The following is a 15,705-nucleotide window of genomic DNA, read 5'->3' as shown; positions in this document are numbered from 1 at the left end:
AGAGCTGTTTCACAACTGATTTTGTATAACAGCACAACTATTCCAAAAACACTGATCACCAGACAATAGAATATATTTTAACTTGGCTATTTCCTGTAAGTTCTCTTCCTACCCTCATTGGATTGTTTGAGCTGCTGTGACATCATTGAATGTTCATAAGTGCCCAGGAGAGATGGCAAAGTCATTTGATATTGACAAACAGAGGTCAGTGACTGGAGCAATGCTTTTTTTTCAATTGTGTGGATTAAGTGTTTCTGAGATTATTTGGTCTGTATCAAATGGCAAATATTTGTAGTTCTATGCTTTATCAGATGAATCACAGCACTTCTCTCGTCGTGTAATTCATTCAACCATCACAGTGATAAGTGGATAACTGCCAGCGGTCGTACTTGCTACCAAAGATAATGGTTTGTTTCGTTCATATCTTCTTACATAATTCTATGGGCAGTTTTATAGAAACCTAAAGCTATGATAGCTGTTGGTTAGCTTTTCATCCTTGAGCAGGAGAAAATGGTGTTGTATGAACAGCCCTGGTAATTACAATGGCTATAAAATTGAGGTTGAGTATAGTTTGATAAGTTTTTTTGTCCAGATGGTATATACTTGGAATTCCTGGCAAGTTGATAGAGAGTGTCACTCAGCATGAGAAGAGAGAAACATTTTGGACTTCTGTTTGCAACTTTCAACAATCTAACTTCAATAAGAATGCGGGAAGGGCATTGACAAATTTCAGAAAATAGCTGTTAGTCTTGACCTGGGTTCTTCAGTTTGCGCATATACTAAGTATACGAAGTATACTGTGTTATTTTTCAAGCTAAAATATAAGTTGTAATAAAACAGCACATAAACAATTCAGCCGTAGTATTTTTAGGACTTTGGGGAAATTATAGAGTTTTTTTCATACACTGGAAGAAATGATGATAAAAGCTCTTTATTTTAAAAAGTGCAGTTTTCTCAAAAGCATGTGGATGATGCAAAGTGAGGATGCTCATCATAATACTAACATAACATTAAATTTCTAAGATTAAATTTGTAAGATATGAATTTGACAAAGCTGCTGACTTAATTTTAATTGAACCTGTAGCCTGTGTTATGAGCTCTTGAGGTATAACCCCCTTTTAAAAATTATTTTTCAGAAGAAAATCACTATTCAAAACTTAGCTTCCACTTTGCCTCTAATTGCCAAAAGCCAGTTTATTTATTTTTTAATCCTCCACTACTTCAATGAAGTTTTCCATTTTGGTGGTGGAGGAGGGAGAACTATCAAGAGAATCTTCATTGGTGCCCATGTAGTATGATTCTGACATGTACATGATGTTGGGGTCCAACCCACAATCAGATCTATTCACAGTTAGGAATCTCAATTTACAAATTCTCCCCTGTTGACCCTTGTCTGTTCGTACATTATCTTTCTGTAATGATAATTACAATTTCATCTCTCCTTCTAAAGAATAGTATATTTATTTACTGTAATGAGAATTTAAAATGTGTTGAATTTAATATGTTTACATGAAACAGAATAGAGTGCAACTTTATATTTGATTGACGGGCACTGAGAGTTAGTGCAGAAATTGAGAAAAAGAGATAGTATCAATCTTTGCATGCATACAGTCAACAGGCTATGTACTCAAATGCTGTATGTTAGGAAAAAGTAGCAATATCCACATTGAGGCATCTGTGTTATAAAAAAAGTTAGATGAAAATTATGATTATGTCAACAGAGAAACTTTAATTTACATTTTGAGAACTACAGAGATTACAGGAACAGATTAAACTACCTTTTGTGGGAATAGTAGATTAAAATAAATGCAAGGTATAATCAGAGTAAAACTGCTTACTTTTTTTTTTTAACAAATGAAGACCTCCCTGCCCTTCAGCATAGTTTATTTCGTTTTTCATGTGGTTTATTTAAGACACATGTACAAGGAATCTAATGCAGCTAGGCTTTAAATGCGGGTTTTGTTTTGGGTTTTTTGCGCTCGAAGTGGTGGTTTCGCCTGACAATATTGATTGAGGCTTTAATTATGAATTTAATCGTTTGCTAAAATATGTACACAACTTCCCCTTAAAAAAGACAACTGGCAATTTAATTGGATTTGTTCTTGTGTTTCAGCACTTTAGATCCTCTTTAAAATGTATTCTTAAGCCCCTAGCTGTTAACCACTTGTTGCTTGATAGTTTTTCTATGTAGAATAGAAAATTGTTCTGCAATCAGTTTCAGTCTAGCAGTAAACATTAAATGATGTCATTCTATTCTTGCTCAATCTATATTCGTTTTGCTATACGTAAGGTTCAAACTCTGTTACCTCTACATGGATTGTGCAGGATGTTTTCACAGTTCAGGATTGCAAGTCTTTTGAAAATCAAGACGTTAAGTCTTGGTCAGGTCTAATCATGTGAAGAAAAGGAATTCAAAAAGCCTTTTGCAGGTTTGAAATTCCCTTTCTTATGTTAATGGTAAGTTCTGTCAATACAGGACCCCGGCATCCCTCAAACTGATGTATATAATTTATGGCAATATTAACAAATTCAGTGAAGCAGAGAAGAATGTTCTATGTGGCTAGGTATAGAAAACTAATCAGTAATAATATAAATCACATTAAATAAACATTTTTTATGATCTTGCGCGTGCTAATATGCAAGTACGTTGTAAAAAATGTTTCAGCTGCACAACTGTTATTTTTGTACTTTGTTTCACAGTAAAACCTCTTGATGGACGTGAGTTTCTAGACCTTCTACATGGCACTTTTTTGGCTCTGTGTTTAGTTTCTAAGTAACTTCCTTTGATTTATATCGTGCTGTATTAATATGCCATTGCTTATTGATTTACTACTTTATCATAAATTTGGGATTGTAAAAAGTACTCTAAAATAATTCTGTGATGATTCTGTAGATGTGAGTAGAATAACAACTTTACGGTTACATCACACACCAAATATTGTCACTATTGATTGTCTTTCTAATAGTCTGTGCTTAACTACTTTAATCTTACTGGTTTTATTTTAACGTTGTTTTCTAAAACATCTGCAACAATTGTATACTCCTGCACAAAAGAGGTTAAGACTAAAATAATGAATATATTACTGCATATCTTTTAATGTTTGAGCAAAGGATCAGGTCTTTTTTAAGCTGTTAGAAGGTGCCTGCACTTAGTAATGTACTTGATTGTGACTCAAATTTATCAATTTAGAAACCATGTTTCCAAACTTTGGAAATTGCTTCCAATGCTTCGTTCCAAACCATTGTTTCAAGCATTTCAGAAAGAGTTTCACATGAAAATTAGGGTATTTCACACTGAATTCAGGCATTCACTTTTGCATGTTTAGTCTGATTGATTTTTATTCTAATGGAATGTGTGTAATAGGGCACCAGATTACAGTCTAGCATTTTATTTTTTGTCATTAGTTAAAGAAAAAGTGAATTTCTAGTTTCTATGCTGAAGTTCAGCGTTAATTGTGCATACACAGGTTTTCCTCATGGCTTTGCTTAATACTAAAAAGAGATTCCTTTCCTGTTCCTCCATTGCATTCTTTACCAGGATTTTATTTGGTAGGGTATAAAAGACATTTATTATGTGTATTTAACTATTTTCATATGTTCAAGTTAGTACTAGAAAACAATACCATGTATTTTTTAGAACTTTAAAAGTATTAGGATTTAAATATCATGTAAGTATATTAGACATATTTAAATCAAATGTCATATAACAAACACTATTGGTATAGACAACTCCTACTGACTTGATTGTTCTATCACTTTTTAAAGTAAACATTTTTTTCCATTTGTAAGACTCGGAAAATGATGATCAAAGCTTAGCAAGAATATTATTCTGCATTTTAGAACACATGCATTTGGATGGGCACTGTTGCACTTACTCATCGAAGATTCAGTAAATTGACATTTGAAGCTCTCTCTCTCTCTCCTTTTACCCCAGAGAATGAAAATTTGATCAAAGCATTGAGGAAAATAATGTTGAATCAAAATCTGGTTTGCATAAATAAACCTTTTGATGTGAGAAAGTGGGATTCCCCAAGGGGGGAAAATATGAAGCATAAGGAAATTTATCTCAAGATGCCCTTAAAAACAACTCCAAAAGATGCACAGTCTTTTTTCATTTTCATCTTTATAGTATTTAAAACCATACTATTGTTCAGAAATAAATGCAAACTGTTAACAAATATATAAATTCACAATTATTCAAAATGCCTTCTTTATGAAATAAAGTGTATCCTATATAAAAGTAAGAAACAATTACTTAAAAATAAAGCAAACAAATGTTGAGTGTATGTAACTTTTTTAATATTACTGCGAGGAATTTAGATTCAGATGTACCTGAAAATGAATAGTTTTGAACTTTTCATTTTATTTTAATCACCTTAATTCAAGTCGGAAGTTTTATAATTTATTACAACAAGACAGCTGAAGTATAGCATCAGTGAAATCCAAAAGGAATACAAGAAACAGCTTGCATATAGGAGAGTCCAAGTGCAATTCAGATGGTGAATTTGAAAAAAGAAAGTAATTTGAAAGCTCCATGCTTTTATTGGAAAGCTGAAATGTATGAATCTTAGAAGTATTTAAAGATTGGCCTTTTGTCCGAATGCAGCCAAACTTTTACTGTTTGGTATTGTCACACAAAGGAGCTATCTGCAAGCCCAAGTTTCTGCAATTAATTCCTGGAAGGCCCCTTGGGTGGGTAGCAATGAATGGTGTATTCTTAAAAGGAGGCTAGTATCACATTTCATTTTAGAAATGTGCATGTTAGAATGCCATATGCCTGTTTATGTAAAAGCATAGCTTTTGCTACAAATACATTTTCGTTTAAAATTGAAAATACATAAAATCTTTATGCCACTGTCTGTGGGTCTATATTAAATTGACAAAGCTATTACCAGATGCCTGTAAACTATCAATGTTCTAATATTCAAATTCCACTGTAGAGCTATGGTTAGCCTCTAAAGCATGAAAGAACTTTTTTTTTCTAGCATGGTTGATTTCTCTTTCAACACTTAACCTGATTATCATTATAAGAAAGGGACATAGACAGAGCTTTCAGATGAATTAGAGTTACAATTTTTACAAGAGCTAAATTAAAATATACTGAACCTCAGCTTGTACAGGATTCAATCTGGCACCTTTATCCTAACCATTTCCATGTTTCATGGATTCTTTACACACAATATGTAGTACTTGAGAAACTGACAGTTTGAGAGACTCTTCCTTACTAACCTTCCACATAGACCTATCGTCCAATTGGAGTTCACCATGGGAAGAGCCTTCAGTGTGGTGGCTGTGGAATTCCGTGCCTCTGAAGGTCAGGCAGGCGCCAGCTTTGTATTCCTTCTGGCACCTTCTAAAAATGTAATTGTTCCAGGAAGTCTTCCCTTAATGACCAGCCACGGTTTATTTTATACTTTGTTTCTTTTAAAAATATATATTTTAATATGTTTTTATTCCGTTTTTATTTTGTCCACCCCTCCGAAATTCTGAATAGGGAGTGGTATATAAATATTGTAAATAAAGAAATAATGTTTGGATCTAGACTTCTCCTGAGTGGAGTTCTAATTATGGGAAAGTCCTACCAGTGGAATTGCACACTTCCTGAAAATATCCTTCAAAGGGTTGAGGATCTTCTAGAACAGTGTTGGAGATGGAATAGAAGGAATCACAGAAATTGTTTCCTGCCCATTTTTCAGAGATAACCTTTGCCAGTTCAGAGTCCCAAGAATGGAAGGGTGTGCTTCTCTTCACGGGATGGCATGTCTGGATCCAGCCTGGAGTGTTTAAACAGCTGGATGAGTGGGTCTTGCAAATAATACCATGTCAGTTAATGCAATGGTAGACCATTCCTTCCATGTATCCCTGCTCCGAAATGTGTGCTTTAACACCAATAGTCAGCTGAGCCAAGCACCCATCTCCACTGCTGCTTGTTTAGGTATTACTGGCTCTTTCCCAATACTATACACCTATCCTGCTGAACTTTAAATCAGTTATTCTGATTTGATCTCCTGCTATTCTTTTTCCTAAGGCAGGAGCAGGCAACCTGATGTCCACCAGATGTTTGGACCACAATTTGCACCAGCCATCATGGCCAATGGTCAAGGAATTGCAGTCCAAAACAACTGGAGAGCACCAGGCTACCTTCTCCTGTCTGAAGGTATTAATCTTTTTTCCCTAGTTGTACAAGTTGTGATTTCTTCAAGATCAGGGAACATTATTTGTTTGTGTGAAACCAATCGTGAATACTTGATAATAAATTCTAGGTAATGTCACTATAAATATGCATTCTGAGAGGGGCAGGAGTATATGTTGCTATGTACTGACAGCCATCTTTTTAATTGATAGCATTTCAGTTGAGGATGACCTTCTATAAACTGGTACTAATTTTGCATATTTCCCACACAATGTTCTTTGTCTTTCATGGGAATTATGGGCACATTTTAATTCCCATATCCTGTAAAATAACACTAAATTTGTGCAGCTGTACCCTTACACACATACATACAATGATGAGATTGTAACTTTTGTTCCATGAATGTGCATTTTTCAACTCTCCATTCTCTCTACAGCAAGGGATCTTTAGGAACAGAATAGCGTGTTGAGTGGGGCGCTGCAGCAGGATGGGTTTCTTGTATTGCATATATATATTTTCAGTTATCTTTGAAACAGTTATTTCCACATTTTAAATGAGGGATTGAGCCTTTGTGATGATGTTTTGCCTAAAGCTAACTTCTGACTTCATTGCAGAAGTATGATCGGAACAAGGTATCTCCTGGTTCACAGCTTACTCTCTCAGCCTCTAATTTTCTTCGATCATCCATCTATCCTTGTTAATATGCTGTATATTTAAAATTAGCCAACATTAGTTGAAATTGTGTAGCATTGCAGCCTTGATAAACAGTTTGGTGATGAACTGCTTTTTTATATGGGTATGCTGCATTATATCGAACAGATATTAATACTTTAGATTTTTTATACATTTCATTTTCATTATATACTTTAAAAATACAAGTAGCAATTTACTTTCTAATTTCATTTCACTTTGTCAGCAGAACTGGTTTTATGTGGGTTTCACATTGATATTATTGGTTAAAAGAAAATATAGCTCTAAAACTGAAGCAAAACCAAAATCATATTGAATAGATTTATTAACTGCAGAGCGAAAATAATTAAAAGAAAAACTGGCAGAATGCATAGTGTTATAAGCTTTTTTATTTGTTTGAAAGGAAAAAGTAGTGGTAAAATATTTAAGGAAAGTGTAATTCTATATTAATCTGTAATTTAAAGCCATTGTATTAATGCTAAGCATAGGCACAAATGATTTCAAATAGATACTTTTTTATTTCTTTGTGAAGGAGCGTAACATGGGAATGCAAGGTCTCCCTTCCTTTTGTATCAAGTTAAAAGAAAGTTTTGCCCTAAGCATAAGGTCATGTTCATATGCTCAGATGTTCCGTTCCTATGTTCATACAAGATAAGAGTGCTGATTCCTCTTATTCTGTATGACAGAATGAGGATCAGAGAATATGGTGCAACACACACCAAAGGAATAATCTGGTACTTTCATTTTTTGGTGTTTTCTGTGCTTCTAGTTTAGTCCTAAATAATGTATTGAACGCTCAGAAACTCTTGTGTGAACAAAGTCTAAGAACGTACCGTATAAGAGGTCACACTAAAAACATCTGCTTAAACTGAAATCTTCAGTGTAATGGTGTGCTGTGCAGACACAGCATTAGCATCTTGACATCCTTGGGCAGCTCCCAGGGCCCCAGCAGCTTGGTAGGCCCACCACGGTTGATGCTTTCCTAACCATCCACCTCCTGCACACCCTGGGCAGCTATGAACCACAATTTAAAATTTCCCATAATGTCTTGGAGTGCTAAATTAGCCATGCCCCTCGGCTGAATAGTATCAAATTAGAGAAGGCTGATCTGGGGCAAGGGTTGATGACTGAGCAGAAGTTGAAGAATGGGAAGCCAGTGCTCTTCTCTCCATGTGGCTTGTTGACTCTCTACTTTTTTCATCTTGGTTCCTCCACTCATCCCTGTCTGTCTCATTGATTTGCCACCTTTTCTTTGTTTGTCCTTGTGGTTGTTTGCTGAAAAAAAGTTTGAGGTTTAAGACATCACTCAGCTAGTACATTTATTTTCACCAAGAATGTTGGAGTCTTCTCTCTTTCCTAACCTTTCTTGGCAAGGATTTTAAAAACAACAACACCTATCCAATACGTTTTCACTGGAGTGTCTTAAAATCCTAATTGATGTTCAGATAGTGAAAAGTGGGAGATGCAAGCAGCACGAACTGCCTGTGGATTGCCTCCTGCCTTAGCCTATCAAGGCACAGAGACTCTGTTCCCCATCTGACATAAATGGGAGAACTGGTGGCTTAATAGTGTCAGGTAAATAATAATTTTCACCAGCCCAGATAGAAATGAGTTTGCTATTGCTGTCTTTGTACATTCTCTGCCATTGAGCAAAGAAAGAAATGGTAGAAGAGAAGTGGATGTAACAGGGTAGCTCTGAAGGTCAAATACCTTAAATTGACTGATAATTCCTATTGTTTAGACTTCTATATTTAGTGAAGATACCTGGATGCTCTTTAGACTTTCTCTCAGTGGTATGGGAATTGCTTCTCTGTAAACAGCTACTGTGAATCTGGGAAACAATTGAATGTCCCAGCTACATAAGTGGGAAATAATTTTATGGGTTGTTCCACAAAATTGGCACCCCCTTCCCAGAGGGCAGAATAATGTTGATGATTTGTATATTTTGTATTTATTTCAGAATTTGTATATACCACTTCCCAACAATATTATGAAAGTGGTGAACATAATTACTTCACACTAAAATATAAAAATAATTAGCATTCTACTTATCAATAAATCTGTAACTGGCTGGGCCACACCTCAGGGAAAGCCTGCTTAGGTCTTAAAGAGATGTCTAAATGCCAAAATTCTAGATAGCTGTCTGATGTCAGTTGGAAGTGTGATCCAGACGGCGGGTGTTGCAACACTAAATGTTCTGTTATTAGTACTCCTAAGGTGAACATCAGGACCTTACTGTGCATTGTGTTCTTCTGAGAAAGAGGTGTACATTGTCTCAAATATGTCACTATCTGATTTCCTTTTATAGACTTACAGATTATCTAGGGTCCTCTGGATAGATTGCATTAGTATAATAAAAAAAAGTTTAATTGTTGATCCCCTCATATGCTTGGTGTTCATTTTTTTTAAAGGAATATTTCCCCTATAGCCAGATTTACAGTATGGTAGAGAATATAACTTGCAGTTATCAAGCTATAATTTAATAATATGCATTATGAAATAAACATTCTTCATGTACATCCTGTAATAAATGAAGGACTATAAGTACATTTTATAGTTCCTTTAGTTTATTCTATGAAAAGAATTTGAATAAGGAGCTAGATATAGCTACTTCTATCTCTTTGTCATCGAAATGTGACATTTGAATGTATGGTTCCTACTGCCTTTCTCTGGTGTTATAACTGATAAACAACTATCTGGGCTATGACTTTTCTGATGTGAGGAATACAAATTCTCTACTAAAATGTGATGTGGGTATATTGTAGGCATGAAATTAGCTATTTTAAGATAATTTCTGTAGTTAGACTGAAAAGGTGAAAGCTAATAAACTGGATAATAGGTATATCAGGGAGCATAATCTGCTATTTTTTCTGGTTGCAGTATAGTATTGCTTGTCTTCTAACAAATATGTTATGAGAAAGCGAGAAACTGTGTATATACACTGCCTGATCATTCCTGCTGCAAGTGTGACATGCAAAGCAGGACTTCTGGCTTCTCTCTCCCCGAATAAACTAAAGAAATAATCCCTGGTTTGTTACTGGGTTTTTTGTTGTGTGAGAGACAAACCAGAGATCCCGAGTTTCGCATCATGCTTTAAGTGATCAGACAGCATTTACGAGCAATAGTAAGCTAGGAATCCAGAGGAACCATGGAAGAGGTACCTGTACGAACCCTGGCTTAGTGTGAGTTTTGAACCTCCCCTGTATGTAATTGCAAAGGATAAAAATGATAACACACATACAGTTGGGTTTAGATGCATATGTAAATCCATATGGAACAAAGCCAATAGAAATGACATTGCATGCATTACTTTAATGTTTTTTAACATTAATATTAAATAGGAAGAAGAACAAAATCAGATGATTGCATTCCTTGGGGCATTTACAATCTTTATGAAAGTAATGAAAGCAATAAAAGGTGAAGTCACTTAAAAGATGAAGTCTTAAGTCAGTTTATAATGGATTTACAAAATAATAATAATAATAATAATAATAATAATAATAATAATAATAATAATAATAATAATAATTTCTTACCTGCCTCTCCATTTTGATTGAGGCGGGGAACAACAGTCAATATAAAATACATAAAACTGAATTAAGACATAATATACATTGTTAAAACATCCTAAAAACGTTCTAAAAACATCTTAAAATTCCACTGAATAGGTCCAGCAAAAACATAAGTAAGTATTCTGGAATAATCTCTTGTGTTTCAATTGTACCCCATTCTTTATCATTCTAGTGAGTGTAGAGCAGTTACTGGGGAGTCTTCCAGCCAGTTAGTGACCTCTCCAAAGCTGGTTAGCTTCAGAGGTGGATCAATGCCTTGTGATTACACAAATGAATTGTCTGCAATAACAATAAATTATGTTCTTCTGCTTAACTTCTTAACCCATTCAGGAGAAAAAAATTATCATTGTACATAACTAGACAAAAATTTAGCACCTGCTTATCTTACTAATTTTGAATGCTAACTTCAGCTAATGCAATGCTCAGAATTAATATTCAGTGCATCCTATTATAATCCCATAATATAATGTATCCATGCAATAATGCTCTCTCGTGTGTTTGTTCTTTAAATGTATCATAAGGAATGTAAATTGTTTGTTCCTGAAATATCTGTTTAGTGGCAGATTATTTGTTTGGTTATACTAAGTAAAACCTGCTCATATTTTACTACAACACAGATGTAAGGAATAAGAATGTGAGAATTGCCTTCCTGGGTCAGGCCCAAGTTCTATCTAGTCCAGAATTCTGTCTCCAACAAAAGTTAGCCAGATGTTCTTGGAAGCTTGCAAGCAAAGCAAGATGGCAGTAGCCATCCGCCTTTGGTTTGCTCTTAACATCTGGTTAAAAAAATGTATTGGTTTTGAATATGCAAGTTCCATTATTAGGTTTTTTTTTATAATAGTCATTAATCTGTTTCTCCATGAAGTGGTTTTTAAAGGCCATTTGAACAAATGGTTATCACTGAATCTTGTGGCAATGGATATCATAATAGCCAGCCAGTGGTCACATCAAGGACATCATCACTTAATTGTGTGCTTCAAATCCCACGACTCCCAAACTGGCATAGTTCAGCAAGTATTAACATATGAAGAATGGCCTTTGAAACTGTTAACATTTACTCATGTTCTTTTTATTATTATTAACAGGAGGAGTGTTTCTTGAATCTGGAGGCTCCTATTTCAAGAATATGTGGTTATGATACTCCATTTCCTCACATCTTTGAGCCATTCTATATCCCAGACAAATGGAAATGCTATGATGCACTTCGGAAAATGATTAAGTATTAATCATGCAGGTGAGGGGGGGAAAGTATCTGTCGAGATAGTTTTGGGGCAAGACTACAAAGTGTTAGGATTAAATCCTTCCATCTCTTAAAACTAAAAATTGTTTAAGATTGCAATCAGAAACCAACTTTCTAGGCAGTAAGTCTCAATGAATCCAGCCGGACTAACTGTTTAGAAAACATGTTTAGTATTGGATTGCCAAATGAGCAAAGTCATCAAATATTTCTTAACGTTTGAGCTAAGGAAAAAATATAAGTAGGTAAGTGGCTATGGAAGAGATTCTGGTTCCTGAATTAGAGCCAAAATTGTAATTATTTTAATCTATCTGTAATTATTTTATTCTGGCTGTCCATTAAAATTAGGTCAGACTGCTGTGGTAATTGATACACTGAATTCTTTCTTACTACATCAAGACATTTTTAGTAACTAATACATTTCCCTTTTGGATCATTACTGTTTATATATCATATTGATGTTAGTTTTCATTTAAAACCTTCCTTGCTGCCCGTTGTCAAGCCATGGTGATTCATATCTTTTATTCTGTTAATTTACTGAATAGTTAATTGTGTGCCATTTTAAAAATGATATATCTCATATATGGTATCTTGTCATGGCACTGCTGTATTGTCAGCTGGATTTATTTGGAGTGAACTCCACTTGTCCAAGCATCATTTGGATGCACAGGGATGATCCTGTGACAATACCAGGATATAGACCTGGTCTGGCTATGGCCGTTGTTGCCAATGGCTTGGATTGAAAAATATCTTGCGTGAGCAGAAAAGTACCCCTGATTGTGCAAGTCAGCAATCCCAAATTCCTCTGATCTCTGTATTCTGCAGCCACCATGCCCCATCCCATGCAGATGCAGAGGGTCTGTCAACCCTCAGGAGTGGCTTTTGGGGGATGCAGTGGGGAGGCCCTGTTGTACAAGCGGATATCTATTTATTTATCTCACTCTCAGGGTCTAGGGTAGTGGATGCATCCATGATGGTAGCTTAATTTTGTAAAACATACTTCAGCCCATTCCTTCCTTTTTAAAATTTATAATATTTATTACCTGCTTTTTGTTATAAAATAACCCCAAAGCAGGATACCAAACCAATAAAACATGATAAAAGCATCAACTGGTAAAATGACAAGAGACACATAGATAAGTAAGTTTACTAGATGCACATAGATTCATTGCCACATAGCATATGGAGGTCTGCTTATAACCAGCTGGCTACATAGCAGAGCACACTGAAGCAACTATGAGAAGCACATCTAACCAAGCAACATCTTACCAGCAGGCTTGAAGGAGCAGAGTTTTTCACCTGGTTTCTCTGGCTATGGGAACGGATGTTTCAGTGAAGTTAGACTTCCCCACAAAGGAACCTAGAATTGGAGTTACCTGGTATTTCTACAAGAACACGGGATTAAATTAAACTATATATATATAATGTTCTGTGAAGGTGAACAGGATTTCATATGTTTATACAGTGGTATATATGAAATGTAAGACACACAGTTCAATCTTATATGCATTTTACTCATAGGTTATATCTTGCACAATCAGGGGTATTCAATGGTGTTACTTTTAGGGAAGGATGCATAGGAATGCAACTTAAATGTTTTATGGTCTGCAATTACTAATCACTAATAATATGTTCTATTTCTGTTTTTACATAGGTAAGAAGAACAAGAAGAAATTGCAGTTGCCATCAATGGAGCTTTTAGCATTAAACTGGGTTTTTTATTTTTTATAAAGAAGAACTATGTGAGATTATTTTCTCAGATTTATTATTCTGGATATTCATTTCGGCTATTCGTCAAAAGCTCAAAATTTCTGCCAACTGTGGAATCAAGATTGGGTAGGTGATTGCTGTACAATATTGACTGATTTCCCCCTCCTTCACTGCACTTTTCATGTTAATGAGACTGCTAAAATACTTTAACAGATACATTTAAGCCTTTGGTTGCACTCAATAAACATTCTGCAATCAAGAGGACTTTGCTTTGCTTTTTTTTGTTGCCTTAATTGATAAATGTATGTTTACAATTACTTCACAATAAACCTACTATGTATATTAACCTAAAACTGGCTGTGGTTGTACACTTTGGCATTAAGACACCATTGAGTGATCAGTGGATATAAACTGTTACATTGTTTTTTAAATCCAACACACTTAAGTTGGAATTATAAAACGACCTGTGATCCCAATGTCTTTATGTAAGATTGCTAGCTCAAAGCTTATTTAAGTATATGGGAGCTGGCACAACTAATGAGGATCGTCATAAATTACAAATGTAATAGGTACATGACAGGCGTGGACGACATGTGGCCCATGCAGCCCCCCAGAGGACTGGGTACACTGCCACTGTGGCTCAACTCACACTAGTGCTGCATTGCCAGATTCCAAGCAATTCTGCTGGGAACCAAGACAACGTGGGGAGCACGTACCTTGTTTCCCAGAAGAATACAGTTATCCATGCTCTGATAACCTCTCGCTTGGATTACTACAATGCGTTATACGTGGGGCTGCCTTTGAAAACGGTCCGGAAGCTTTAGCTGGTACAAAATAGGGCAGCAAGGTTATTAACAGGGACTGGCCGGCGAGATCACATTATGCCAGTCCTTTTCCAGCTTCATTGGCTGCCAGTCCAGGTCCGGGCCCAATTCAAAGAGCTGGTATTGACATTTAAAGCCCTAAACGGTTTGGGGCCAGGTTATCTGAAGGAACGCCTCCTCCCATATGTACCTACCCGGACCTTAAGATCATCTACAGGGGCCCTTCTCCGTGAGCCCCTGCCAAAGGAAGTGAGGCAGGTGGCTACTAGGAGGAGGGCTTTCTCCGCTGTGGCACCCCGGTTGTGGAACGAGCTCCCCAGAGAGGTCCGCCTGGCGCCTACACTGTACTGCTTTCGTCGCCAGCTGAAGACCTTTTTATTCACTCAGTATTTTAACACTTAATTTTAACTTAAATTTAAATTTTACTGTTTTAACTCTGTATTTTAGTCTTATATCAATTTTGCTGTGTGGTTTTATCCTGGTTGCGCTTTTTATACTGTATTTCGTAATTGTGTTTTTAACCTGTTGGGTGTTTTATTGTGGTTTTAATTTTTGTGAACCGCCCAGAGAGCTTCGGCTATTGGGCGGTATAAAAATGTAATAAATAAATAAATAAATAAATAAATACAATTGTCTTCCCCAAAGCCCCATGAAACAGCTGTTTTCTGCTGGAAAACAAGACACACGTTCCCCAATCACCTTATTTCAGTAGAATGACTGGGAATGCAGCTGTGTGGCCACTTACGGTTGCAGCCTATGCGGCAGGGCAGGGGTATGGCCCTCAGAGTATTCAGTGCGCCTCCCCAACTCTCTTCAGCTCCCTACCTTTGGTTTACAGGGTGCCTTGAAATAGTGGTTACACAATCCCCACTCCTTTCACTATGTAGATAAGTTGGGGAGCTGACTATTACAGTTATTTGCTGCATGTAAAATAGGGATGTGCACTAAACGAAGATTCAGTTTAGATGCTGTTTCCACAATTCAGGAAGCAGCCTGATTTGGCTTGGAGCACTTCAGAAGCCACCTGATGTGCCTCAGGTCTGAATGAAAACTTCAGTTCATGAAATCCAAAGTTTTGTGCCTCCCCATCAAACATCATTGGGAAATCAACCAACACCTATAACATCTTTGCTTTTAGATAAAATTAGACAACATTTTTAAACAGAGTAGCCTCTTCTGATGTGATGAATCCTGCCAAATTCCAGACAGAGAGGTGCGGGGTGGGTTTGGGGGATTGTGCAAGAGCAGCCATTCCAGTTTCAGGGTTATCAGAAAAAGAATGTAAGTACCCACCTGTTCTGTTGGGCAAAAATAGCATACATACCAATAGCTTGCAAATTCGGAACGATGGGTTCAGGGTTTTTATGTACTAGGTACCTTTAAAGTTAATGGGCGGCGGGGGGAAGGAATAAAAAGGGATTTGAGCCCTCTCACACATGGTTTTGTGGGAAAATTGTATGTGAACATTGTGGAGGTGCCCCTAATTGAGTAACTTAAAAACATTTCAGAAGGACAGTAGCTACAGGTTATCATAAATAA

General features: G+C 36.1%; 1 protein-coding gene across 3 annotated transcripts in view; it reads left to right on the top strand.

Moving 5' to 3' along the window:
- The window catches only part of BCKDHB (branched chain keto acid dehydrogenase E1 subunit beta), a 47,690-nt gene extending 34,035 nt beyond the window's left edge, over positions 1–13,655 (top strand). Inside the window, exons 9-10 of one of the 3 annotated variants that reach the window (XM_063125792.1) lie at positions 11,481–11,629; positions 13,287–13,655. In XM_063125792.1, the coding sequence (XP_062981862.1) occupies positions 11,481–11,621 (141 nt within the window). In that variant the 3' untranslated portion in view covers positions 11,622–11,629; positions 13,287–13,655. Of the gene's footprint in view, positions 1–11,480; positions 11,637–13,284 lie in introns of all 3 variants that reach the window. The other 2 variants (XM_063125791.1, XM_063125789.1) reach the window with 2 other exon arrangements.
- The last annotated feature ends 2,050 nt before the right edge of the window (positions 13,656–15,705 follow it).

Source organism: Elgaria multicarinata, chromosome 4 (genome assembly GCF_023053635.1).
Source record: "Elgaria multicarinata webbii isolate HBS135686 ecotype San Diego chromosome 4, rElgMul1.1.pri, whole genome shotgun sequence".
Lineage (NCBI taxonomy): Eukaryota > Metazoa > Chordata > Lepidosauria > Squamata > Anguidae > Elgaria > Elgaria multicarinata.
The sequence above is the reverse complement of the archived record's forward strand: the minus strand, read 5'-3'. Positions and strand labels throughout refer to the sequence as shown.